General features: G+C 37.9%; 1 protein-coding gene across 4 annotated transcripts in view; it reads left to right on the top strand.

Moving 5' to 3' along the window:
* The window catches only part of KIDINS220 (kinase D interacting substrate 220), an 84,919-nt gene that overhangs the window by 41,936 nt on the left and 16,399 nt on the right, over positions 1-26,584 (top strand). For 2 of the 4 annotated variants that reach the window (XM_063330438.1, XM_063330439.1), the window contains exons 23-26: positions 18,001-18,179; positions 19,530-19,756; positions 24,280-24,390; positions 25,292-25,348. In XM_063330438.1, coding sequence (XP_063186508.1) covers positions 18,001-18,179; positions 19,530-19,756; positions 24,280-24,390; positions 25,292-25,348 — 574 coding nt within the window. The remainder of the gene's footprint in view (positions 1-18,000; positions 18,180-19,529; positions 19,757-24,279; positions 24,391-25,291; positions 25,349-26,584) is intronic. The other 2 variants (XM_063330440.1, XM_063330441.1) reach the window with 2 other exon arrangements.

Genomic DNA, 26,584 nt, shown 5'->3' with positions numbered 1-26,584 from the left:
TTCAGCGTTTATCCAACAAATTCATTACAGTCTTTTGATTACTAACATTGACGGTAATAAATCGCTTTGGAGTGATCAAAGTCCAAAGCTATCTTCAAGACATAACAATGTTTATGTTTTGTGATAATTCAAAGGAGGTATTAGACACCTGAATTGTTCTTAGGAATGGGTAGTAGTAATTCCAGTATAAACTAACGTTCAATCTGTAGTAAACCAACGTAAGGAGAAGGAAAGGACAGTCACAATTGGATGTGAATGATTTATTTGGGTTCTGGATTATTTGTTGTTACTACAGACACTTGAACTGTTGATACTCAGTGCCAACTGGAGTGTGTCAGGGTTTATTAGTTCAGGTGTGGAGGAGATTCATGACTCCTGCTATGCTGTTTTGCCTCTTGCTATCCAGGTTGTGTTTGGAAGTTATAAAGCCACTTCGGTAGAGTGCCAATTCATAATTGACAGTTAAATACGTATAAATAAATTTATAGTGTATAAAACTTGTGTAATGTGAAGAAATAGTGAAGAACTCTGTACCATATATTGGAAAAGGGAAGATGATGATCATCTTTTAAGTAAAGCTGTTTGTTTTCTGCAATACCAGGAAAACAAGGAAAAGAGGGCCAACATTCAGAATTCTCTCTTTAGCAAAAAATACCAACAGGAGTATTTGATATGAAAATGATAAAGCTACAAGACTGAGTTTCTTTGACTACTTAGCCATAAAAAAAAAAAAAGGTCATAATAATAACATTGCCGCATGCTCAGGAAGAGAATTGATGTCTGTGTCAGCCACTACTGTTTGAACCTCTGTAAGGAACTAAATATATAACTCTGCTGATACAGTGACAAAGCTGAGATCTCATCTGTCTGGTGATTTGGTTGATCATTTTTACTGTATGCTAAATATGAAAAGGTCTGCAAACTCTTCTCTGGTATTATCTAATATTCTAAAAATTCTTTTTTATCCAAAATAATCCTTTCTGTGTCATTGTAATTCTTTTTATCTACAACTATTTGAAGTCACTTGGCTTGAATATCTGTTTCTGTATCAGTTCAAAGTAGAATATTTACTTTAGTTCCTCTTTTATAACTTTAGTCTCAGTTTCCTAAGGTTTTCTAGTTTATAAAGCAGCTTTCCCATTTGGGGTCTCATGAATAGATACCAGACTTTGATACTTTTATAACTTCTGCTCCTGTACTGAGTTTGTGTTACTTCTTCCCTGCCTTTTATTCTGCAAGGATATTTTTAAAAAATATTTTGGTGCTTTAGAACAGGAGCAAGAATATAATTTTCACAGTATTGAGTATTTTGTGTCAAATTACTTTTTGTTGTGACAGTGCCAATTCTTCTTTGGTTTTGCTGCATTTCTGAACTCTAAGTGTGTGGGGAGAGGGATCTGCTTGGACATCTCCCTTGGATGAAAGGGGTCTTGTAGGTCCTGTGTTAAGTGTAGTTCTGCATTCAGTCACATTCTCCATGTAAGGAGAATGCTTTGATATTGTAGTTAAGTTTTCAACTTTTAAAATATTGTGTGTTAAGAAGCTTGCGAATCACCAGGATTCCCCTGCAAGGGAGATCTCTCCATTGCCTTCCTCTTAGCTCCTGATTGTGTGGGGCAGAGGGTGAAGACAGCGGCTTGATCTGTTACAGGTACCTTCAGCTGAAGATACGGTAGGTATTTTGTGTGTGCACTGAGGGTATGACGAGTGATAATTAAACCTGTATTGTTTTACTGCTGTATCTTGGGAGACAGATTATAACCAGCTCTTTACTCTGGATACAGCCGGTGCTGTGGGAGTGTGATTCAGTGCGAGACTTGGTACCTGTGTCTATGGTGGTGCTGTGCCGGCAGGTGGCACTAGCAGAATGGCCGTCTGTCCAGCATAGCTCTGACAGCTGCTGTTTGCTTGTTTGTCTTGGCATATTCTGTATCCATGTTTAACATTAGTGATCTTTTTCACTAGGTGCTTTGTTTTTCAGCATTTCAAAGAATAAGCAATACTTTCACAACATATAAAAAGTACAGTAAAATGAAAAGAATCAAGTAGTCAAGCATTAAGAAATGAAAGAATAAAAATAGCCTGCAATTAATTCCTATGTATGCAGTATGATATATGATTTATATGATCATATGCTATTTTTCCCCCATAAGATTCTTGTCTTGTAATGTCCAGAATTTAATTTTGCAAACTGTATAAACCGGCTTTGTGGTAAAGGGGAGGACCATTTGCTGTCACATCTCAGCGCTATCAGTTGTAGTTGAAAAGAATGCAATAGGTGAACTTAACTAAGAGAAGTGAAAGGTGCTCTAGAACTGTCCGTCAGGGTTTGTGTGGTGCTGGACTAGTCACCTCTGTTGTTCCTTTCACTTGGACAGTATTTAGGGGCACAGAGTCTAGTTGGAGGTCAGTGACGAGTGGTGTTCCCCAGGGGTCAGCACTGGGTCCAGTCCTCTTCAATATATTCATCAATGACCGGGATGAGGTGACAGAGTGCACCCTCAGCAAGTTTGCTGATGACACCAAGCTGGGGGGGGGGTGGCTGACACACCGGAAGGCTGTGCTGCCATACAGAGAGACCTGGACAGGTTGGAGATTTGGGCAGAGAGGAACCTTATGAAATTCAGTAAGGGCAAGTGTAGGGTGCTGCACGCGGGGAGGAATAACCCCATGCACCAGTACAAGTTGGGGGCTGACCTGCTGGAGAGCAGCTCAGCTGAAAGAGACCTGGGAGTCCATGAGCCAGCAGTGTGCCCTCGTGGCCAAAAAGGCCAAGGGCATCCTGGGGTGCATCAAGAAGAGTGTGGCCAGCAGGTGGAGGGAGGTCATCCTCCCCCTCTACTCTGCCTTGGTGAGGCTGCACCTGGAGTACTGTGTCCAGTTCTGGGCTCCCCAGCTCAAGAAGGACAGGGAACTGCTAGAGAGGGTGCAGCAAAGGGCTACGAAGATGATTAGGGGACTGGAACACCTCTCTTATGAAGAAAGGATGAGGGATTTGGGTCTCTTCAGTCTGGAAAAAAGACGGCTGAGGGGGGACCTTATCAACACTTATAAATACTTAAAGGGTGGGTGTCAGGAGGATGGGGCCAGGCTCTTTTCAGTGGTGCCCAGGGACAGGACAAGAGGTAATGGGCACAAACTTGAGCATAGGAAGTTCCACCTAAACATGAGGAGGAACTTCTTTACCCTGAGGGTGGCAGAGCACTGGAACAGGCTGCCCAGAGAGGTGGTGGAGTCTCCGTCTCTGGAGACATTCAAAACCCGCCTGGACGTGTTCCTGTGCAACCTGCTGTAGGTGACCCTGCTGTGGCAGGGGGGTTGGACTAGATGATCTCCAGAGGTCCCTTCCAACCCTATGATTCTATGATTTGTGCCTCTCCTGGGAGGTGGTACACAGCTTATGATTCTGTAGGCTGATACTAGTAAGTGCTCAGTGTTCAGATCTGTATCTGAATCTAGTGGGAGCTCTGCCTTCAGTTGGTGGAGTACTCTGAAAAAAAATGGATATCTCAATTTTGTTACTAAATAAATATACCTGTATCTCTGTGCTTCAATTTGTTATTTAAAAAAAAAAACCACCCTAACTAATATATTCTTATTGTGAAGGATTGTTAGGGAAAGTAAATTTATGAGTGCTTTTCCATAGATACTATGATGGATATGGAAGACTACATTGATGAGTATGAAACTAGTTTTGTCCGGAGTAGTGTATCTTTACTGTATCGTACTATGCAGAGATGGGAAAACCTACTGAATGTTGTATTGGCAACATTTTCCCAAGGTCTTCAAAACCAAACCAAAATTAGGCTTCAATATGTGGCACGGGCACACCTCTGAACTATCTTTGTGGGTTGGAGTCACTTAGACTTGTCTCCTAGTAACAGGTAGAGTTGCTGTGTGGTAGCTCTTTCATAGAGGGATATAAGCCCATGCTTTGTAATTGTGTCAGATTTTGAAAATAAAAAAAATGCTGAATCTGCATTGTTGGCTTTTGGTCCAGATTCTGAACAAAAATGTCTACTCTCTTTATTTCCTTAAACTGACTTGCTGTGTCATCTCACTTCTATTCTCACACTTCCAGCCTCTGTTTTCTGGTCTGGATCTTTGGTTTAGCTTTCCAATTGGTATACTAAGCAGTACCAGTATTTACTCCTTTGGGTTTATGTGTTACCTTTTCAAGTCATCTCTCATCATCAGGATTTTCATGTAGTGTCTCTCCTTGCCAGGCTAAGCTCCTAATTCTGATTTCATGTCTGTTGTGTTCTCCTTCCCCTTTCATGTTCAGGTTTTTCTGTAGTCAAGCCCACTGTTGTCATTACCCACCTCTCCATTCTGGTCTACTTTAATTACTTTTGCCATTTTTTTTATAATGGTGACATACAGTTAATATTGCTCTACATTTATGTTGTGCTGTGTTCCCTTCTGCGTTGCTGTAAAGAGTCCTCCTAATGTCACTTTTGTGTAATGCCAAAATGGTTTGCAGAAGTTGCAAAAAGCAAGTTTCTAAAGCCCTGAAGTGGAATAAAATACATGGGCTTTCAGTAAATGAAGTCGTAAGAGAATTAAGTTGTCAGATTAAAGCAAGTTTCTGTTGAATGTTTGCAACTGATGCTTCACAGACTTGTAAATTAGCCAGCTATGGGAATGTGCTCTCTTGTGAAGACTAAATGGAACATCCATGACACCAGAATAAATGTCAGTGCCCAGACCTAAATAAATGGCATACTGGGAAAAGTCACTGTGGCTTTTGTAGAGAGAAAATGTGTTTCAAGAAAATGAATTCTCAACAGAGTCAATGAGCAGGTAAAGAAGGCAATGGGAAATTTTGAAATTTAAGAAATTTTAAGCAAGATCTTGATCTAAGAACATTTGAATGCATTAAAATTTAAGGTAATAACAGGTGGGATTGCCTTATTACCAGGAAAATGAAGGAAGTGGAAGATAAGAATAAGAGTCTTGTGAGAAACCTGAAGGTAGTTTCCAAAGATAATACTTGTGCTCTTTGACGTACCTGTACATGGTCTGGCAGAAGGAGAAGATGCAATGTGGAGATGTAACCAGGACAACTGTGTCACAGAGGGTTGTGGAAGTAGCTATGAGTAAATTACAGATCAAAGTCATTGTGGCTATAGGTATCATAACATACTGGGGAAGATAATTCCATCTATAATCCTGCTAACATAGTAATCGTCTGCAAATCTGCACTGAGGAAAGAAGTTCACAAACCATTGCTGATTTCTCTGAAAAAATATGTTCAGTGCTCAGCAACAGTCAGAAAATGAAACAGTGTCTTCAGGAGTTACCAGCAAAGCAATGGAAGGAAGGTATTGTATTACACAAACTGTGTTGTATCTAAATTCTAAACACTGTGAGATTCTAGTCATCACACTTCAAAAAGATTGTACCAAAGTAGAAAAGATATCAAAGAGGATGAGGAGAGTCTTAGTCTCACCTCAAACTTTGCGGTGAATATCACTGTCTGATTGCCCAGTTTTGCTTGAATACTTTCTCCTCTCTTTTTTTGGATTCTGTAGTCTTCTCAGTCTAAGATGTTTGAGTCATTTATTTCTTTTCCCCAAAGACCTTAGTTTTTCATTTCAGTTTGAAGCTCCGAGTTTTAGTCATCTTAGTTTCTTGATATTTTCTACTGCTTAAGGGTGTAGATGGCAACGATTTGATACTGCCACCTTGTTGATTAAAACTCATACTATTAAAGCTGATTACATGGGAGGGAATGTCTTCTCAGTCCCTTTTCTCATTACGTTTACTCACTAAATGAGATAGTCTACTGAACAGATTGGGCCCCTCACTACAAGACAGACACTGAGATACTGGCATGCCCAAAGAAGGGCAACGAAGCTGGAGAAGGTTCTAGAGAACAAGTTTTATGAGGAAGGACCGTCTGAGGGAACTAGGGTTGTTTAGTTGTTTAACCCTCAAGTTGCACCAGCGGAGGTTTAGACTGGATATTAGGAAAAAATTCTTCACCAAAAGGGTTGTCAAGCATTGGAACAGGCTGCCCAGGAAAGTGATTGAGTCACCATCCCTGGGGGTATTTAAAAGACCTGTAGATGTGGTGCTTAGGGACATGGTTTAGTGGTGGCCTTGGCAGTGCTAGGTTAATGGTTGGGCTCAGTAATCTTAAAGGTCTTTTCCAATCTAAATGATTCTATGAACACATTTTGTCTGTTTATATCCTCCTTACCACGGCAGAAACCATAGCCTGATTCTATGATTTGTCTACTGGAAGATGTTCCTGGAAGTCAGTTAAGTAATTTTGTAACCCTGTCATTCTGAAATCTGAAGGTGTTAGGGAGAGTTGCCTCATCTGTGGCAGAGCTAATCAGTTCTCTTCTAGATACGTCAGATTTACCAGACTGACACTTCTTAAAACTATTAGTAGTTGGACTGTCTTTGTTGATAAAGTCTGTCCCATGTGTTAAGGTTTATACAGTTGAAAGTAAAACTTCAGGCATATGTATATGCCCCTTGAGTTCAAGAATGCAATTCAGGAAATGACTGACTAAATTTCCAAACACTTGAAAAACTATGAATGGTCTGAATTTTTGCCCCTGAAGTTCCTGCAATATCTACACTTCTACTACTGTGAATGCCCAGAATTCCTAATGTGAGGCCTCAGTTGAGTCTCGTGGTGCTTACCTTGCATCTAGAGCCTATTCAGGATCCTCGAGAGTCAGTAGCTGAAGCCCTTAAAAAAACCTGGACCAATAAATGTGGTTTGAGTATGTTTGCAGCAGGAGGAAAAGATTAGGTTCAGCACAAAACACAGCAGCAAAGGCTACTTTAAATTCAGAGATAGATGTGTTTAAATTAGTTATACCAACTGCTGGAGCAGGCTGTATGACTATTTGCAGGAACCTTCTGGTCCTGGTGAACATGAGTTGTCCAGGCAGGCACAGGCACTGTAGTACAGTTCCAGTTGGCCTTTGTAAAGAAAATGGCAGGGAACACACTGCAGGCTATCAGTACAATTAAATGACCGGCCTGTTATGGAGATCCCCTTGGGGAAAAAAAGTCAGTATGAAGTCGATAATCATCCATGAGAATTTCCTTGTGGTCATGTCTGGATACTGTTAGGGTAGAACATTCACCCAAGAATTTAGTAGATCTGTGGTAAGTATTGTCCTCTCATGGGGTGGGATCTAGTTTCTGTAGCTTTCTGAATAGAATTTTAGCCATTACATGGTGAAACTGTGAGAAATGTGAGGCTGGTGTGCATAGGGAGATCACAGAATCACAGAGCGATAGGGGTTGGAAGGAACCTCTGGAGATCATCTAATCCAACCCCCTGCCAGAGCAGGGTCACCTAGAGCAGGTTGCACAGGAACGTGTCCAGGCAGGTTTTGAATGTCTCCAGAGACGGAGACTCCACCACCTCTCTGGGCAGCCTGTGCCAGTGCTCTGCCACCCTCAAAGTAAAGAAGTTCCTCCTCATGTTTAGGTGGAACTTCTGATGCTCAAATTTGTGCCAGTTACCCCTTGTCCTGGGCACAGATTGTCCTAAGACAATGACTCATTGTCTCAGTGCTCAAAGATACTCACTGGGGAGAGGAGAGTGCTTGTCCCCAGAACTGAATTTACATTTTGCTTAATGATACAGAATTCAGGTATTCATGCAACCTTCTATTCCAGTCCTTCCTACTCGCTGATTTTGATGTTACTCTACTTGTTGTGCTTGATGTCATGAGGGACAGTCCTACCTGGCATTCTTTGCCCAAGATTTGCTCAAACTCGGGTATTAAGACAGGGCTTATCAATTCTGTGTAAGGATATGAATTGCTGGTCCCTGAATTTCCGTGACATGGCTGTTCTTAGGTATTAATTCAAAATACTAGACTGCTTAGGTTATATATATTAGGTATAAATACAGAATACTTAGGTATTCATTCAAAATACAAAATACGTGGGAGCTTGGCTCAGGATAGAAGAAACTCGTGAGCCATCTGTTCAGATTAGGATCTCCACCTTTACTTAATCTCCTTGAAAACATGCTTTTTGGGAAGCTGAAGGAAGCTGTGGAAATCAAGAATCTTACATCTTTGATTTTGAAAAAAAGATTATCTTCCAGGATGAGAAAATGGTTGTGTTTTTCTCAGAATTGTAAATAACCATTATTTAAAACTTGGCAACATATAATTCATCCATCACTTGAGTTTAATTTAACCCCTGGAATAAAGTATTTGTGCACGTATGTATGCATGCCTACCTATGATGGATGTCAAATTGGATGGCAAAATGATGTGCCAAGGCAGAACACACCAAATTTAGAATAACATAGTAGCATTCTTTTATTCAGGATTCTTTTTTGTGTGGAGGACTAAAGGATTTAAGCCAGCCATAGTTCCATTTATTACTTTTTTAATGCTTTTGCAACTCTTAACACCATTCTAAGGAATAATTTGTGGAAAACATCTGCTCTGTCTGATTTATCAATAGTGGAAAGTGCTGGTGTTTCTTCATTTCTTCAGTTCTAGCTGGTGTCGTTCCAGTTTCAGCACTTGTGTGTGATTTTGCTTTTTTCCAGTCTTTTTACTGAAGTTACCCCTTTTTGGAAGCAACCACAGAAATAGTTATCTCTAGTAATGGTAACCAGAGAAATACTTAATTTCCAGTTATAAGACAACTCATCCTCGGTTTTTCTTTTTTCCTTTTTTCTTTGTCTTAAACTGGTAAAAACCAATTTAGTTGTAAGTGGAACAGCGGTTGATTACTGTAGGTTTGGAGTTCTATAGCGTGGTTTCATCGGTGCTGTGTTTTACTGATAAGTTCAGATCTTTTGTGTGATATGCCCATGTGAATCAAATTAGGAGATCACTTAGGCAGGTTAAAACATTTTTCTGTTTCACATACAGTTGAATATTTCTACTTGTTTACTACTTCAATTTAAGAAAGTGTATTTACAGCATACTAAAAATACCACCAAGATATAAATTATATGAAATTATTTTATTAAAGAAATTGATTTCATAAAAAAATAGTATTCTGTAGCACTAGTAGTAAAATTTATTCTTCCCCATATAAAGGCTCATTTATTTTTATAGCAATTTGATGACACATCTGCTTGCTTTATTCAGCTGAAAAGAAAATGTTGGTTCTTGGTGTTTTGTAAAATTGCTTTGTTAAATTATTTTCGAAATCGTTCAACTTTTAACAAATGACATTTGATACTAACATTGGAAAGCAATTTCAGCTAATTAAGTAGATCCTTCTATAAACCATTGGAACATTAAGATGACAAACTGTTCATTCAGGATTATTTTAATTGGTACAATTATTGTAATTTTGTTGCAATTATGTGTTGAGCTAAAAGCTTTTGTCTAAATCATTTGAGGGTTTTTTGTTAATATACATAAGTAAGAAGAAAAGAAGTAAAATAAAAACTGAAGATAAGCATTATCTGTCTACTTTTTCATTACAGTGCTTTAGACAAGTATCTATTAAATTATTCTTTTAAAAAAGTATGTTACATGTTTTCAGCAAATCTCTACCAGTGTTAAAATTGAGCAAGATCATTTGAAATGTAACTTTTATAGAAGGTTATTACGTTAATTCCAGTTTTGACACTGTTTAAATACCTTTTAATAAAAAGGGTGAAATTAACTTGTGAGGGATTTGTGAGTTGTATAAAATCTATTGATGTATTAATTTAAGAAGTGTAGCTTTTTAGTGATTATAGAAATTAAAAATGAAAAAGCTAGGGAAGGTGCCACATTCATCACTCTGCTTATAATATTCTCTGCAATCATCTTTTGCTCAGGTTGGGTTTAAATAAATCACTTCCTTTAAGTAGACAACTTAATATTCTTGTAGACCTCACAGTGATTCAGTACTTCTAAATACTTAACCTGCTTTTTGTTTTTCAGTTTCCTTTTATTGCCTCCTACTTAAAACGTGAGGCACAAAGTTGTTAAGTTTCTTACTGTGCTAGTAGTGGGGTCTCAGGGTTAAAAGGCGCTGTACAAGTTGCGTAGTAGGTGGTTGTTGCCCAAACTGTCTGCTAAATAGCCCTACATGAGACAAGGTGTAAAGGAGGAGCAGAGAGTACCAGAGGACAATGACAAGTAAGAAGGAAGTTCAGATGAGAAGGTAATAGGGAGAGAAAAAGGATTGGAGCACAAGCTAATGGAAACAAGACAGAGGAGTATTTTTAGGTTTTTTTAGTTACCTTTGTGATACAGAGTAATAAGTCATATTTCTAAAATACTTTCTAGATAATTTTAAATGCTTAAAGTCTAGTTTAATGTGCAGTAATGACATCTACGTTTTTATTTTTTACCTGTGTAAGTCAGTTCATGAAACTTGTGTACTTTTGGGGGAATTGATAAAGTTGAGAAACAAAATTAGAGATTATGGCTTTTTGTGTCTGCTGAACTTTTTTGCCAAAAGTACAATATTTATTCAAAACCTGAGAGCATGGGAAAACATTGTGAAATAAGATGATAAGCTGAAAATGCATCTCTTGGCTGCATGCTGCTAGTGGCCCATATTCTGGCTCTTGCCCCACAATAAATGTGATGTAATCTCTCAGGAAAAAAGAGGAGATGCTTCATGTTCAGAAAAGACTGGTGTTTCAATAGCTGTAAAGGCCTACCATTGAGCAGTAGCACGGAATATCAAGTTCTTTGGAAGCTGATGCTCTAGTATTCCTTGTAACAATTTGCTCACATGCCCATACAATAAATTTGCCTCGTTAGATCAACTCTGTCATAAGAAACTGCTTCAGAAGGGCAAGATAAGGAACATGTCAAGTAATCCAAATGCTCTGTAAAGGAAGTGATATGTCTTCAAGTCTAGTTGACTTGAATTTTGGTTATTAATGTAGTACAGCAATTGTACCCTTTTGCCTTCCGTTTCTGGATAGCATTTGCAGCATACTGATGGATTAGTCTTTGCCTTACTCTGAGAAGTTGAACTTGTGCTTTTGTGAGTGAAGCGTTTGCCGTGGACTTTTGGGAGTGTCCTTTTGCCTGGTTCTGAAGTTTAACTGTATGCCATAACGTAGGCCCAGAAAAGAATCTTGCGCTGGAGACTAGGATGAACCATGGCCATTTCTAATGCTAGAGGGACCTGCAAATATTTGCTGAATTTCTGAAGTGGAGGTACTGAATGAAAGAATCCCTGCATAAAGCCATAAAGCAGCTTTGTAACTGACGTTCAGTAATGAAAATACCAAACCCAGATTTATACAGTAGTATTGTATTTCACTTGTGTGAGTGATCTTGTTGGACCTGTCAGTTGGTGAGACATAATTACTTTTTGTTTACAGAGCAGCTTTGAGCATTCTTAGATTCTTCTGTGCTGCTCTGTTTCACCGCTTTTCCATTTGTGTAATATATTGGTTTTTTAAAAATTCTTTTCCTTTATGTAATTCAAATAGCACTGCAAAGCTGTGAATGAATCCAGGCATTTGTAACTGTATTAACACTTTTTTTTTAATTATAAAGAATGCTGGTGTAGGGAATATTCTGGAAAGATGTGATAAAAATAGACCTTTTAAATATGACTCAGTGACAACGCATGATACTGGGTGTGGGAGATTAGTTTAATAAATATCAATCTTTTAAGGATCAGAATGTTTTTGCTTTCTGAAATGATCAAAAGCAGAAACACTTAGAAGAGGTGCTTTATCTGTTTCAATTGGATAGAGTCAGTTTTGCAAAGCAAGCTTTCCTGAATACCTACAGTAATAGGAGTTTTTAAATAGCTATTGCATCTGTTCAGTGAAGTCTCTGTACTGCTTAATATGCACTGAGGGGTTTATAATTTTTTTTTTCTAGATAGATGTATCAAACTATAGCTTTCCTTTTCTTGGTCTTTATTAAGATAAAACATTGATTCCCTTCTGTTTTAGTATTGAGTGTGATGACTTTTTATTCCTGCCTTTATGCAGGTGTGTATATGAGGAAATTGTGGGTTTTGATGCCCAAATAACTTGTTGCAAATTTCAGTTTGAAACAGTATTTTCAGCACTACTCTCAATGGTAGTACTGCAAATTTTCTGCAGCGTTTTGTGTGAGAGCTTTTAGTCCAGAAAAAAATGCACCCACAGGCATAAAGATACACTGTCACTATACTGACCACACATTAGAAGAACAGGATAAATACGGAGCGAAGCATTACACTATTAGTGTTTGATTATTAGGTATTAGAGATCAGATGTCTAATTAGCACACTGTTAAGCATCAAAATTTCATTTTGCATTCCAAAGTGGCCCAGATATTCTAGTTTTGTGTTTCTCAGCATCAAACCTCTAGAAAAAAATTTTTGTGTCATTTTTAATGAGAAGTTATCTCGTTATTTTAAGCAACATGTTTGTCTTAAACTGTATTGAGAGAAAAATTTAAAAGGCACGTGATAGATAAAACATGACATGCCTTCATGCTCGTGCCTTCTGTTGCTCTATCTATTATTTAATAACGATTAATTAGGTCTGTTGCTTTTTATGGAGTGCAAAAGTTAAATGACTCTTGTTCATGTAGTTAGTTGCTCCTGTAAAACATAGGGGAAAAAACCTACTTAGATGTGCAAAGAGTAACTTGTAGAATCTCTTTGTTTTCACCTTCAGGGAGTGAGGTTTGGAAAGAGCAGGGAGAACAGCCTTTCTGGGTATGAGGACTTGCAGAGAAGTCAAGCTTACACCTGTCCAGGAGCAGCAGGGCAGGTTGCTCCATGAGAGAGGGCAAGCTGGGAGCTGAGGAGGACAGCAAGACAGGCAGAACATTGTCCTCATGAGCAAAGGGTGCAGTCGCACAGCAGCCGAACAGGGAGATCAGAGCAGGTTCAGTGACAGTAACCAGGGACAGCAAACAGCCCAGTGAGGCATGTTTTAGGTCAAGCCAGGAAGTCAAATCAGTGAGTCAAGGTCATGACCAGTAAAGTATATAGATGTAGCTCAGGCAAGGACCAAGGGCAGAGGCCTGGGCTTGAAGGCAGTTCTTGAATCAAGCAAGAGAGGCCTCCAGTTAGGCTTCTCACAGCTCTTATGACAGCAGTCTGATCCCAGGTTACCCAGCCGCGCCGTATCAGAGCTGACCTTCAGCACAGGCAGCGAAACCCCTCACCAGGGGCTGGGGGAAGAGGTGATAGAGCCTACTGGTGTACTCCAAGACCTGACAACCAACCAAACAGGGAATGTGGGCACAGCACAGCCTTCAGGGTGGATGCTGTGTAGTTGATGCTGCTGCCATTTTACCACCACTTGGTTGGGTGGTGAAGGACCACATCCTTTGGTAGCGACCATCTCCTGCAGTAGATGGTGAATAGGTGGGTTGTATCATGTATAGCCCAACAGCCTAGCTATGCATCCAAGCTATGCCGGTGGCATTAGTGCTGGACCCACTGTTGGATGGGTTATTTTCCCAAGTGGTTATTTTCCAAGTCAGTCGTGGAAGTGCAGGGTGAACATAAACTGGAAAAAAAATTTGGAGCAAATTCATAGTCTCTTGAATGGAAGATAAGGCAACGTACCTATGTGTACTTCTAGTAAATTATTTTTATTTGAGGAAATAACGAGAAATAATCTGTCGTTGTTGGAATATAACTTAATCCACACTGAAAACAGTTTTTAAGTTCAGCTGTGCATGGAAAGGACACATGAGGAATAGTGGAATGAATTTTTAAGGTTCTCGTCTGTCAATGTAATGTTCTATTTTGGGCTCATTCCTTTTAAATTCAAGTAGTTTTTTGTGGAAACAGACACTCTGTAACACTGACGGGTTTTGATGTTTCTGATTTAAAGAATAATTCTTCTGCCTCAGGAAAATCTAGCCCCAAAATGAGAATAGGGTGTTCACAGTGCTCTATTTTTATGTCTGTGTGCTTATATTTTAGAAAAAGTGCTTTACATGCTAACCTTTTAATTTTTATCTGAGAAGTACAGGCACATGCGATTCTTGTGGCTCTTTGCCAAAAGATTATAATTTACATAAATATTTCTTTCAAAGGCGTAGTTTAAGACATTGAGCTCAGGAGGTTAGAATAGAGACTTCAATCTGCGCACCAGCAGTGGGCTATTGGCTTCTGAACAGTAGCTTTGTTCATCGTATTCAGAACACTGTTCACATTCAGACTTAAGTAGAGCTGGCATTAAAATTCGGCTAATTTGTTTCATGTGATTCATCAGCTGTGTGTTTTATTTAAATCTATGTCACATTCTCTTTTGGCTTCTCCTTTTATTTTGTAGAATTAAGTGTTGAAGTAGGCCACTCTTTAACTCTTCAATCCCTGACCTAAAAAGTGACTTAATTTTCATTTTGCTAATGTTGAACTCTTGTCTAGTATACTCACAGTAAATACACATAACTAAAGTGTGCTTAGTAGGTTTGGGTTTTTTTACATTTCTGATGTTTGAATAAGAACATACACATTTGCAGTCAGTTTAGACATGGTTTTATATAAGACAAAAGAGAATAAACTAAGGTAGTAGCTCAGTATTCGTGTAAAATACATGCTTCTCAGATTCTGTTGAGTATACAAGTTTTACTTTGATAGTGCCAATGTTATTTTTTTTTGCTTTGACCATTCACTCCTTGAGGTGAGGACCGTTTTCAGCTCCTATTAGATTGCTTTAAACACTGTTGGAGAATGAACTGTTTCCATTCTTTGAAACTGTGACCTACTTCTGGGTCTCGAGTTTTTCTTCTGACAGAAGCACCACCTTTTCTTCTCTTAAGGCTGGAGCCTGTGAATGAAGCCTTACATGCACTGAACATGCCTAAAATGCATAATCCCACTGCCATCCGGATGACTGCTCATAATGTCTTACAGGATCAGAACCTTTGTTAGAATAGGCTACACTTGCTTTTATGCTATATATTTGTTACATTTTCCTATGCTGTAGAAGTAATATCTCATTGTGAATAAAGTTATTCGTAGATACTGCTTATGGCAGCATGGTTTGGTAATATCCTCCGTCTGTTAGGTACGTGGTCCATTCGGATGTTTTCTGGTAAAATTTATAGGAATTTGTTAATTCTACTTTTAGAATAGGGCAAGACTGTCCTAAAAGATCAGATTGAAAGATTAATACACACCTAAAATAAATCTTTAATGTAAGAGAGTTGCACTTGCTTCAAGCATCTAGCATTGATCCTCAATTACTTTATTTCCCATAACATTAAATGCTAAATATTCTGTGTAAATCTGCTACTGTTGTCTCTGGAATAATCCCATGGTACATAAAATTCTACTTTTTATGGAGGATCTAAAGATAAAAAGAAGGTCATTGCTTTTAAAAAGCTAACAAATTGTGGAATAAGGTACGATCGTTCAGCTAATGATAGATTTAGTTCATTAGCCGAATGAAAAATGCAATTCAATTGCAACCAGATTTTTTTTTTTAAAGTGTTATGTTATTTTCTCTTCACGGACACACAAGTGTGTATTTATTTAATGTAAAGATTCTTGTTGCACTTTGATAGGTTACTGAGTGTACATGAGGGCTCCTTTCTCCCTTTCCATCCATGCATCAGTGTCCCATTCCCCCATGACAATACTGGCAATTGCCTTAGCTGCTTTAATTGTCCAGTAATCAGAGAAAACTTAGGCTTTCTTTGTGCTACGCTAACTTTTTTTTAGCAAGTTACAGCAGCTCACAGAGCAGTCAACGTGTGTATGCTAAGTCATCTGTTTTCATGGAACTGCGATCATAATATGTCTTTGGGAAAAGCTATTAACTAGTGAGGTGTATCATTCATTTTGTATTTATATAAAGATTTTTATTTTTGTTTTCTTACAATTTTTTTCTGTTTTTACTTTAAATACAGTGTGGTTACTTCACGGTATCCATGTAGAGTGCTGTCACACTCACTTTGTAGTCATTACTATAACCATGTCAACCATTCTCCGTGCATTTTTTCACTGTTTCCACTTTTATTATACTGGGTGTGAGAAACATTTTTTCATTTTAGTAATCTTTAATTTAGGTTATCATTTCTCATTTGATATCAGATGACATATCAGTCATGATACTATGAGATGAGATGTCAAATAAGATAGATCCATCTGACCCATCATGTCAGCCTCCATTACTTGCATTTGGTAGGAGCTTTTCATAACCTTCCACAAGGCTAACATTTAATCCTTCTGCTTGTTTCTTCCTAAAACTCTCCTGTATACTAGTGCTTGTAAAAAACCCCCACCATTGCTTGACAATAGTCATCATGAAAGGCAGGTCCTGCCTGACAAACCTGATCTCCTTTTATGACAAGATGACCCGATTATTGGACGAGGGAAAGGCTGTGGATATTGTCTACCTAGACTTTTGAAAAGCATTTGACACTGTCCTCCATAGAATTCTCATGGAAAAAATGGCTGCTCGTGGCCTGGATGAGCATACAATCTGCTGGATCAAGCACTGGCTGGATGGATGGTCCCAGAGAGTGATGGTCAATGAAGTTAAATCCAGCTGGCGGACGGTCGCAAGTGGTGTCCCTCAGGGCTCAGTGTTGGGACCATTTCTGTTTAATGTCTTTATTGATGATCTTGATAAGGACATTGAGTGTATCATCAGTAAGTTTGCAGATGACACGAAGCTAAGTGGGAGTGTTCATCTGCATGAAGATAGGGAGGCTCTACAGAGAGGCTTGGATAGATTGGATCGATGGGCCAATGCTAATGGTATGAGCTTCAACAAGGCCAAGTGCCGGGTCCTGCCCTTGGGCCACAACAACCCCATGCATCGCTCCAGGCTTGGGGAAGTGTGGCTGGAGAGCTGCCTGGCAGAAAAGGGCCTGCATGTTCTAATTGACAAGCGGCTGAACATGAGCCAGCAGTGTGCCCTAGCGGCCAAGAAAGCCAATGGCATCCTCGCTTCTATTAGAAATAGTGTGACCAGCAGAAGGAGGAAGGTGATTGTCCCCCTGTACTCAACACTGGTGAGGCCACATCTTGAGCATTGTGTCCAGTTTGGGGCACCTCAATACAAGAGAGATATCGAGGTGCTGGAGCGAGTGCGGTGAAGGGCCTGGAGAATAAATCTTATGAGGAGCAATTGAAGGAGCTGGGACTGTTTAGTTTGAGGAAGAGGAGGCTGAGGGGAGACCTCATCACTTGTAGACCACATCTACAACTACTTGAAAGGCCATTGTAGAGAGGTTGGTGCTGGTCTCTTCTCACAGGTAATTAGTGATAGAACAAGAGGGAATGGTTTCAAGCTGCAGCAGGGTAGGTTTAGGCTGGACATTTAGGAAAAAATCCTTCACAGGAAGAGTGGTTAGACACTGGAATAGGCTGCCTGGGGAGGTGGTGGAGTCACCATCCCTGAATGTGTTTAAGAGTTGTTTAGATGTGGTGTTGGGGGATATGGTATAGGGGAGAACTTTGTAGAGTGGGGCTGATGGTTGGACTTGGTGATTGCGAGGGTGTTTTCCAACCTGAATGATTCTGTTCTATTCTGTGTAATGCATCAACAGTCCCTTATATTGATCATCTCTCATTGTTTTGTTTGTGGCTTCTTGCCTTAGAGGGTGGATTGCTTGAAATCAGGCAGTTTTTCCACTTCCTACCATGAAATCATGCACAGTTGGGTTTTGATCGATGTCTGAGACAACTGAGTGTTCTTGTTACAAGAAATGTTAGTTTAAAAATTAGATTTTTAAGCACGAAATTTCTCATTTGGGGTATCAGAATTTGAATGGATGTTTGATGTTGACAAATGGTACGTTCCCCTTACTTTGGACTTGATGTTACTGATCTGTGGATTGCTGCTCTGATTTTAGTCTTCTGTATGGCTTCTTTGAGATTTCTGTGAAGCATACAATTAGATCAGATTACTTAGCAGTTTGAGAATTTTTGCATATTGGAAAATGTTAAATTGTTCTTTCTACAGACAGTGCAGCCCTTTATGGGTTCTCTTAATTTTCCAGAGAACAGGGAAAATGGATGCAAGTGTACTAGTATTTCACCCTAGAATATCACTATGCAAATGGAAGTCATACTCTAATAAATATGGTTTACGATTTATCTAATTTTTCCCCTCAGAATTTCAAAGAATATTCCTACAACTAAAGATGTTGAACCTCTACTTGAAATTGATGGTGATATACGGAACTTTGAAGTATTTTTATCTTCACGAACACCTGTTCTTGTTGCACGGGATGTAAGAACCTTTTTGCCATGTACTGTAAACTTAGATCCCAAGCTACGAGAAATCATTGCAGGTGGGTATGCTTTCAAATAAATTGAAAATGACAATTCTGTCGCTTCTTTTCATTTTACATAAAACTGCTTCACATGTTATGCCCAATCCTGTTTGTTCATCACACCAGACTTTCAGATTCGCTGCTTTGACTTCAGTAACAGGCCATTCAGTTTCATTTAGTAGCTTTGCTGTAAAGGCCAGATCATATTCGACTAAAGCATCTCTTCTGGAGGGGGTAATCCACTGTTCTTGATTTGAAGACTGCTTTAGCAAATAGAGGAAAACAATACACGTGATGATATTTTAGTAGTAGAGGTGCAAGTTGACTTCCAGAGCTTTGTTAACAGTTTTGAGTAGCGTTAGTAAGATCCTGTAGAACTGAAACCAGTGAAACAAAGTGGAACATCTCCATATGACGTGTATCCCACTGGATACCTGTACAGTTGGTACCTGTGAGTTATTTTTTAGTCTGCTATGGTATGATGTTTAAATTCATCCTAGGGTGCCTGTTGTTTATTGTGCAGTGGTTGTCTCAAAAAATGCAGTTAGGTTCGGGTATGTTCCTGTGAAAACATTCTTCTCAGCATTAAATGTATTCTGGCTGCTTACCGGTGCTGTGGACTGATGTGATGCATGGTTTGGATTGATGTGACACCACGGTATGGTTCTTCTTGTCCAGTCTTGGGGATTGCTATTGGCTTTGGAGTAAGGCTATGGCATCCTAATTTCCACCTGTTAAGAGATGCTAAAGGTCTGAAGAAAACCAGAACTTATGAGTCTTTGGTATGACAAGTCAATATTCTAGGTGGAAACTGAACTCAGGTATTAATAATTCTCTTTTGCCTGTCTTTTCTGTCATGACGCTTTTCCTCAGTCCTCAACTGGAATCCTTTTGTTCTTACTTTTTTCCAACTTCCTTCTCTGCGCTTGATAGCCGTGGTGGTATGGTCTGACTTTCTTCACAAGCTCTGTCTTGTTAATCTCTTCAGAAATAGTACAGGTCTGACTGTCACATCCAACATGCTTGCCATCAGAGACTGACTTGGTGCGATGTATTCTTGCATTTCTTCACATTTGGATTGGGATTGGGATTTGTAACTGGTTCTCTCTGAGAGAGAATGTTTAGAGGCATTTAACATGCTACATAAATTTATGCAATAAATTGTCCTAACTCTCCTAAAGATCCCTGTGTATATGGGATCCTCAAGAGAAATCAACTGAATGCAGCTGAAAGTGACATTTGATGTTCTACTAGATGAGTTCTGATCGGAGTTAAATAAACAACAATGGACTGTAATGAGTTGGCAAACAAATCAAAACTTCTCCAAATACTTCAAGTCTCATTCTTTTTTACCTTTTTATTTTTCAGATGTTCGTGCTGCAAGAGATCAAATGAATATTGGAGGACTTCCTTATCCCACGTTGCCTTTGCATGAGGCACCCGCTAGAGCAACATCTCTGTTCAGTCAGCCTTCATCAGCTTGCTCTTCTACAACCTCTTTCAATGGACCTTTCAATAGTGGAGTTTTATCACCGCAACCTCATAGCAGTTACTATAGTGGTATGACAGGACCTCAGCATCCGTTCTACAATCGGGTAAATAATCGAGAACCAATTAACATTCTTCTGATTCAGTCTGGTAATATTGCAGATGTCATCTATAAAATATTAAAAGACCTATGCAAGTTTTATTTAGAAATGGAGGAAAGTCGAAAAGCTGGTAAATTTCAGAGTAACGTTCAGTCACTTGTCTCAGAGAAATGTGGTAAATTGCATCAGAAAAAAAAAATTGCACAAGAGGAAAAACTGTGGCATAAACTGGACAATCATTCACATATTTGCTTACAGACATTGGAAGGGATCCTGGCTTTCTCTTGGTGACTTTGGTTAAAAGATACAGAAACTCAAGTGAGGAGCTACATCACAAGAATCTATGTAGACATCTGTCTTTCCCTTTGTCTCAGTTATTCTGGGATATTTTCCTAAACCAGTGTTGCACTAGTTTAAAGAAATTAACATAAATTGCATAAAACATACATTATTTTTTTTTTGAGCTGTTTGTGGGCCTCAGAAAACATAGTCCTGGGCACGGCTCACTTGAGAATTGAATGAGTACTTTAATGTGTAGTCAGATTGAGTCTAAACTTTCTATTTTTGTGGGATGTATTCAGTATTTTTAAACTTTATTTTTTACTTCTTTTTTTTTCTGCAGTACTAGCATAAAAAAAAAAGTAGAAAGCTGATAGGTCATAGCTTACTTCTGTACGCAAGAAACGACCTCAGCTTTCAGTAGATTTGGCAGTAGGTAAACATTCAAGCTAATTAGCTGGAAAGAAAATCGAGTTATTCCTAAATTGGTGTTTGTTAATCAAAGCAGAAAAGAGTATTTCTGTAGCACAGAACTTTTTAAGTTACCTATTTTAAAATTATTCTTGTATACCCTCAATACAGTGACAGTATACTGTTTTGTTGAAAATAACTTAGTGACGTATACTTTGAAGTAGTCCAGCACTGTTAAATGCTTGTCACATGAATCTTCATGCTGATACTAGCTCAGCTTTGTTAAAGTGGGTGTTTAATTGGAAGCCCTGCTTTTGTGTCTGTGTTACTGTACATGACAAGGTTTAAGTATGGGGTGATACACAGTTGAAACTTGTATGGTTTTGTGGTTCTAAAAAGCATTACAAAGGCAATTACTAGTGAGTCATAAGCTATTCTTAACAATCACTTTATTTGTTCATTTGTATTACATGCATACACAGACTTACAGGCATCCTTATTTTTTCCTTTTTGCCTGCTGAAGACTAAGATACTTCTGTTTTGGCCTTTCTTGATGGAATTTTATACTGCTCTTCTAAGGCAGCATTGTTTTTAGTGTTCCACACTTTCAAGTATTGACTTTCCTCTATAGAGTCATAAAGGTACTGTTGTGAACACCACATACTGAGATAAGTGACGAGAACCTCATAATAGTAGAAAATTTAGACTGAAAGGCATTTTCAGCATTCTCAATCATTTTTGTCTTCTCAGGTTTTTGCAAGAATAGCGTTTAAAAAAAAAACAGCAATAGAAGAATAGGCTCGCCCCAGCAGAGGTTTCTGAGAGGTCTTGAATATCTGTATGAGACAATGCAATGGGTTTAAATGCTTCTGTGGAAATACCTGAATTTTATGCAAAAACCCCCTAAGTTCTGGGGATAGATGCCTTATTCTGACCAGTAAATAGTTCCTGTCCTGTTGTCTTGAAGCATTCATTTGTGCTTAAGAAAAAAAGCCTTTGAGCTGTTGGGGAAAAAAACTCGGGTTGTTTATTTTTAGGAAATACAGGTTTTTTTATTATGTGTGTTTCTGCTTTGTTCTTTAGATGTTCCTGTGTTATGGACCTTGAACTTCCAGTGACATTAATCTATTCATTTTTGGTTTTAAACCCTATTCTCTCTCTGTTGCTGTAAAGAAAATACTACAGTCCCATTTAGCAAGTCTTCAACTTGGCGCTTAGGTTCTCAGTATAATACTATGCTGGATGCACACGTTTTACCACTGTCGAGTGGCTTGGCTACAAGCTGGATTCAAATTCAGCTTCCCAAAATTGCTATCGCTGATCATTGTGGAGATCATGTTTCCTATGGGGAAGGTCAGAGCAGTAGGCAAGTCTAATTGGGGTTTTTTGGGTGGGAACTAGAAATTGTAGTATGTGAAGACTTTTTTTGCAACATAGCAGAAAATTCTTAGATATCTTAGAAAAACAAAAAACATGACCCTTCTGCTTTATAGGCTATCTGTAAACTTGGAGAACAGCTCTATGCTGGTTTACACCCACATATATTTATATTAATTTCAAGTTTTCACGATATCTCTATTACTGTACTTCAAATGAAGATTGAGTCTGTAGAGTTCAAGCCTATAACGGAGAATTAATCCCACAGTTGGGAAGCAGTGGAGTAGTTGAAGCGGACTCAAGGCATAATTAGAAATTATGAAAGAATTGTGGGATAATTGCCTTATTGGACAATTTTTTTTTTTCATTGCTTTGTCGTTTGATGACTTGCAACCAACAAACAGGTGCTCACTGTGTGTTTCAGAGGATAGTCGTTGCAATAGTGAGAGCTAGGCACTTGAATGCAGTATGATCATTAAGCATTTCATGCTTGGGGGTTTTCCATGTGGTTTAAGGTGTTAGTAGAAAACTGAGGCATTTAATTATTCTAGAAATAACGTGAACTTTTTTTGAAGAGATTTTCATTTCCAGAAAATACCATAGAATCTATGCCTTATGACAGTGAAACAATTTTAAGTCAGTGAATTTTCTGAATCATCCTATATAACCAATAAATGTAAAGCAAAGGCTAGGTATTTGTTCTCCTGCCTATTTAAAACAAACCAAACCAAACTTCCCCATTTAGGCTAATGGTTACACTGCATATAATGTAACTTCATATGTTGGAAGAGCATATGAAATTTTTGTGGTAATTGCCTGGAAGAGTGTGCAGAGACTACCTCTAGCAGCTAAGAATATGGAACCATTTGTATTTTCCATAAATCGCTCAAAGTTGTAGCAAATGCCATCTAAGTAATTGATGTACAGAAGAATTAAACTTGAATTTCTCAGTTCATTTACAGCTGCTTCTAAGTGTAGAAGGGTTTTAGTCCTTATTGACAAGTCCAAAGCGGAATATTTCAACAAATCTTACTCCTCTCTTATAAATTAGCCCTCAAGTCATAATTATCTAGTCTTTCTTGAATTTGGTGCAGTAGACTACTCAGAATCTTGTCATGTGCAGAAACACAAACCAAATAATATGTTCTGTTTTGTTAAATAGCTGGATAATATAATTTTGAAAATGCTATATATAGAAACGTCAGGAATCTGTAATAGGGACGTTGAGATTTGTAGGTTTGGTTTCTTTGGAGAACTGGATAATGAGTTGAAAGCAATGAGCGTTATAATTCTGCTTTTCCTAAAGGCTAAAGACTCTATTGCTTTCCATTACGTTACCTTAAAAGATCATTGATAAAGAAATGGAAGTTTTTATTTCTAAACCTAACTCAAATTCACAGATAGGTCAAAACAAAATTTCACAATATTGGAAAAGCAGTTTGTACTACTTAACTGCATTACCATTTGTAAGGTTCATGACTCTCAAATGCACATTCATGCATACACACACGTACAAGCATTTTGTTGCATGCCAGTGGGTAGCATGTGAATTTCAGGAAATGTGTTTATACACTTGATTTTAGGACATGAAAGTTTGGAGCATATGGAGTGTATTTGTAATTTTGAGATCTCTATATCTTTTAAAAGCGACTTTATTAAAAGCCCGAGTTCTCATTTGGACCCTTTACACTGATGTGCTGCTAAGACTTCTGGAAACGTGGATAGTGTTTGTTTTCTTGAAATTTTTTAGTCAAAAGGGATAAAAAGGAACCTGGTTATAGAACTTGTGATTAGAGTTAAATGATATTTGTCGATAAAAATGTACTTCTGTTTTAATTTTTTTATATTTGTTTTATTAACATTCTCCTTTAAAATGGTATTTGTATTGAACAACATGCATTGGTGTATTTCCAACAAAACAAAGCTCAAATATTATCTGCTATAAAAATCTATTTATGGATCTATAAAATCTAGCATTTGTGGAAGCCTTCAGATTAGTTACCTCAAATACAGAAAGTTCTAGTGATGCTATAATGTATCGCACTTTTTTATTTTGGTACAGTTGTCTTCAGTATTATGAAACACTATACATTTTACTGAGCATCTAATTTTGAGTTTAGCAGGTCTGAGAGAGTGAAATTATAAGAATTATCCTTAATTGATTCTTTTCGCATACTCAGAACAGATGTTAGAGTGTGGTTACCAAAAGCACTCCAACTCTGTTCCTCCAGAAGACCACGCCAGAGCAGCATTGGCTCTGAGGGATTTTGAAGAACTCACTCCAGAGCTTTTGACTGAATTCTGTTCAATGCAAAAAGTAAAGCAAGCTATTAGTAATTGCTATTTTCACTTTATTAAACTCAACTGGAGGATGTGTTTTGTTGAAATAAGTTTTATTTTGTTATTACATTTTGATTTGTGTAATTGTTTGTCCCTTTTTTGTTACATTTTTTTTTCCATAGCCATTCTTTGCCCCATATCTTTACATGCCAAGGTATTACCCTGGCAGTTCTCATCTCATCTCACGTCCACCACTAAAAACGAGTTTGTCCAGAGATCAGAACAATGGCCTAGTAAGTATTTTGAAGGATAATTCAAATACTAACCTAGACAATAAATATAGTGAGTAATGAAAATTAAGGTTATTAATGATGATTCACTATTAGACAAGTACAAGCTCTATGTATTGGGTCTGGCTGCGATGGAGTTGGTTTTCCCCAGCTCTCATACAAATAGTTTAAGCAAAGATGTTATTATCATGTAATGTAAAATGTATTTTGTTTTAACTTCAGAAATTACTTAGAGAGGAAAACCAGTTCTAACATCCAGGTATCAAGTATGACCTGTAATATTGTCAGGAAAATATTTTAATGAAAATGCCAGCTGTACTATAGTAAAGAAATTGGTATTGTGTAATATTTTAAGAAAAAGAGTGCAACTTGTAAATTTATATTCAAATTTTATAAGATAAAATTACATTCTTTGACACTGTAGAGAATACTAGAAATTGGAAAACCAAAGTAAAAAGTTAAAAGGCATTTTTAAAATATATAAATAAAACAAAATACATTTTATCTTAAGTGTGTATCAGTTATAGCTTGGTTTTGTAACTATGTATAATTCAGCATTATTTACCCATTCAAAAGGAAAAATGAGCACACTTTTATAGCTTCCTATAGAATAATAAAGTTCCTATTTAATAGTATTTATTTTACTGACAGCTGTTCAAATGGAATTAAGAACTAAGGAAAGCTAAAAAAGTAAAAGCCTCACTTATTAATCAATTTATTTCTAGGATATTGATACAATGAGCAAAGCTGTTAAAAGGTGGTAGACTCTTTAATCACTTAAGGAAATGTGTTTCTGTTGAATTATGTATTGTTACGAGCTCATTCTCTCATTCACTGTTTACTTCATACTTTTTGTTGAGCCCTTGATCGTTTTACCCAAACCGTAATATTTTGTTGTTGTTAGGATGTTATCAAGGAGGATGCTGATGAGGGGCTTCCTTCACCCACAGACCCCTCAATGGTAAATGAGTAGTCATGTGGTGTGGAAGTTGTAGCATCTCATTGCTTCTTCAGCAGTAATGAGTCTGCATTAATCATAACTGCAGTTCACTAACACTGCATCAGTGGCTTTGGTGGACAAATAGAGTAGTTGAAAACTAATGTAGTTCGTGAATGAATTTAAAAGCTAATATTTCACTTATAAGATGTGTTATATTTTTCCCTGTAGTTTTTCCCTTACCTTTCTCAGTAGCTGTGGTGAGCTTTCAGTACAAATAATGTTGTAGTAGCTAAACAGAGTGAAGAATGACAGCTGGTTATTCAGTGCGTAGATATTAGAATGAACTGTGTTTTTCCCGCTTCAGTTAGCTCTCTCATCTGAACTGTACTTCTTTAGTTGGTGTCATAAAACTATTGCAGTTAACACAGTATAAATCAACTGTCCATGGAAATTTAAAAAAAAAAAAATTTAAAAAATGCTGATCATGAGCTTATTCTTGAGTCAGAATGCTAACATCTGCCTTTTCCATGACTTCTTTTGTCTTAAGTATTCACACAAAGAGGTCGTCTTTATGGATATCTGTTTTAACTCTTAACTGTGGGAATTGATGGAAAGGCACAATTTATTACCAAAGCAAAGAGGTTAATATGATTTTCATAATTCTCTTAATAATTGCTGCTGATAGTTGTTGGCAGCAGTTATAGTTTCATCTCGGTTATTTTTTCTTCTAGTAAATCATTGCAAAAGTATATTTCCATTGGAAGAAAAAAAAAAACAAACCAAACCACAGATTCCAGAACTGTATTTAACTGCACATAACCATCACTGAGCACCTATGTATGGGTGATGCAAAGGAAAATGTACCCTAAAGTTCCCTCTTCCAGGTGATTAGCTACCTTGTGTGAAGGGTGACTTTGGGGTAAGTTTTTCTGGTAGTGTATTTTTGGAGATGCTGATGCCTTCCCTGTGTTTGATTCCATGTCTCAGCATCCCATTCTCTTCCCAGTCCTTTGCAGCTTGTCAGTGGAAGGAGAAAAAGTAAAGACTTCTGAGAAAATAGTGGAGTGATGGCTGAAGTATGTGTGTATCCAAGAGTGTGAGAAGGGATGCAGGACTGGAAAAGTGGGATTTACATTCAGGGTGAAGTAGTGAATGAGCTTCAGTAGCAGACCTGGACCTGGTTGCTGTTCTGCTTGTGTGCGTTTTAAGCACACATAGGCTGCAGTTTCAAGCAGCTAGTTAAAAGACTTATGTAAG

The sequence above is a fragment of the Chroicocephalus ridibundus genome, chromosome 3 (genome assembly GCF_963924245.1).
Source record: "Chroicocephalus ridibundus chromosome 3, bChrRid1.1, whole genome shotgun sequence".
NCBI lineage: Eukaryota > Metazoa > Chordata > Aves > Charadriiformes > Laridae > Chroicocephalus > Chroicocephalus ridibundus.
Note: the sequence above shows the minus strand (reverse complement) of the source record. Positions and strands in the feature narration are given on the sequence as shown.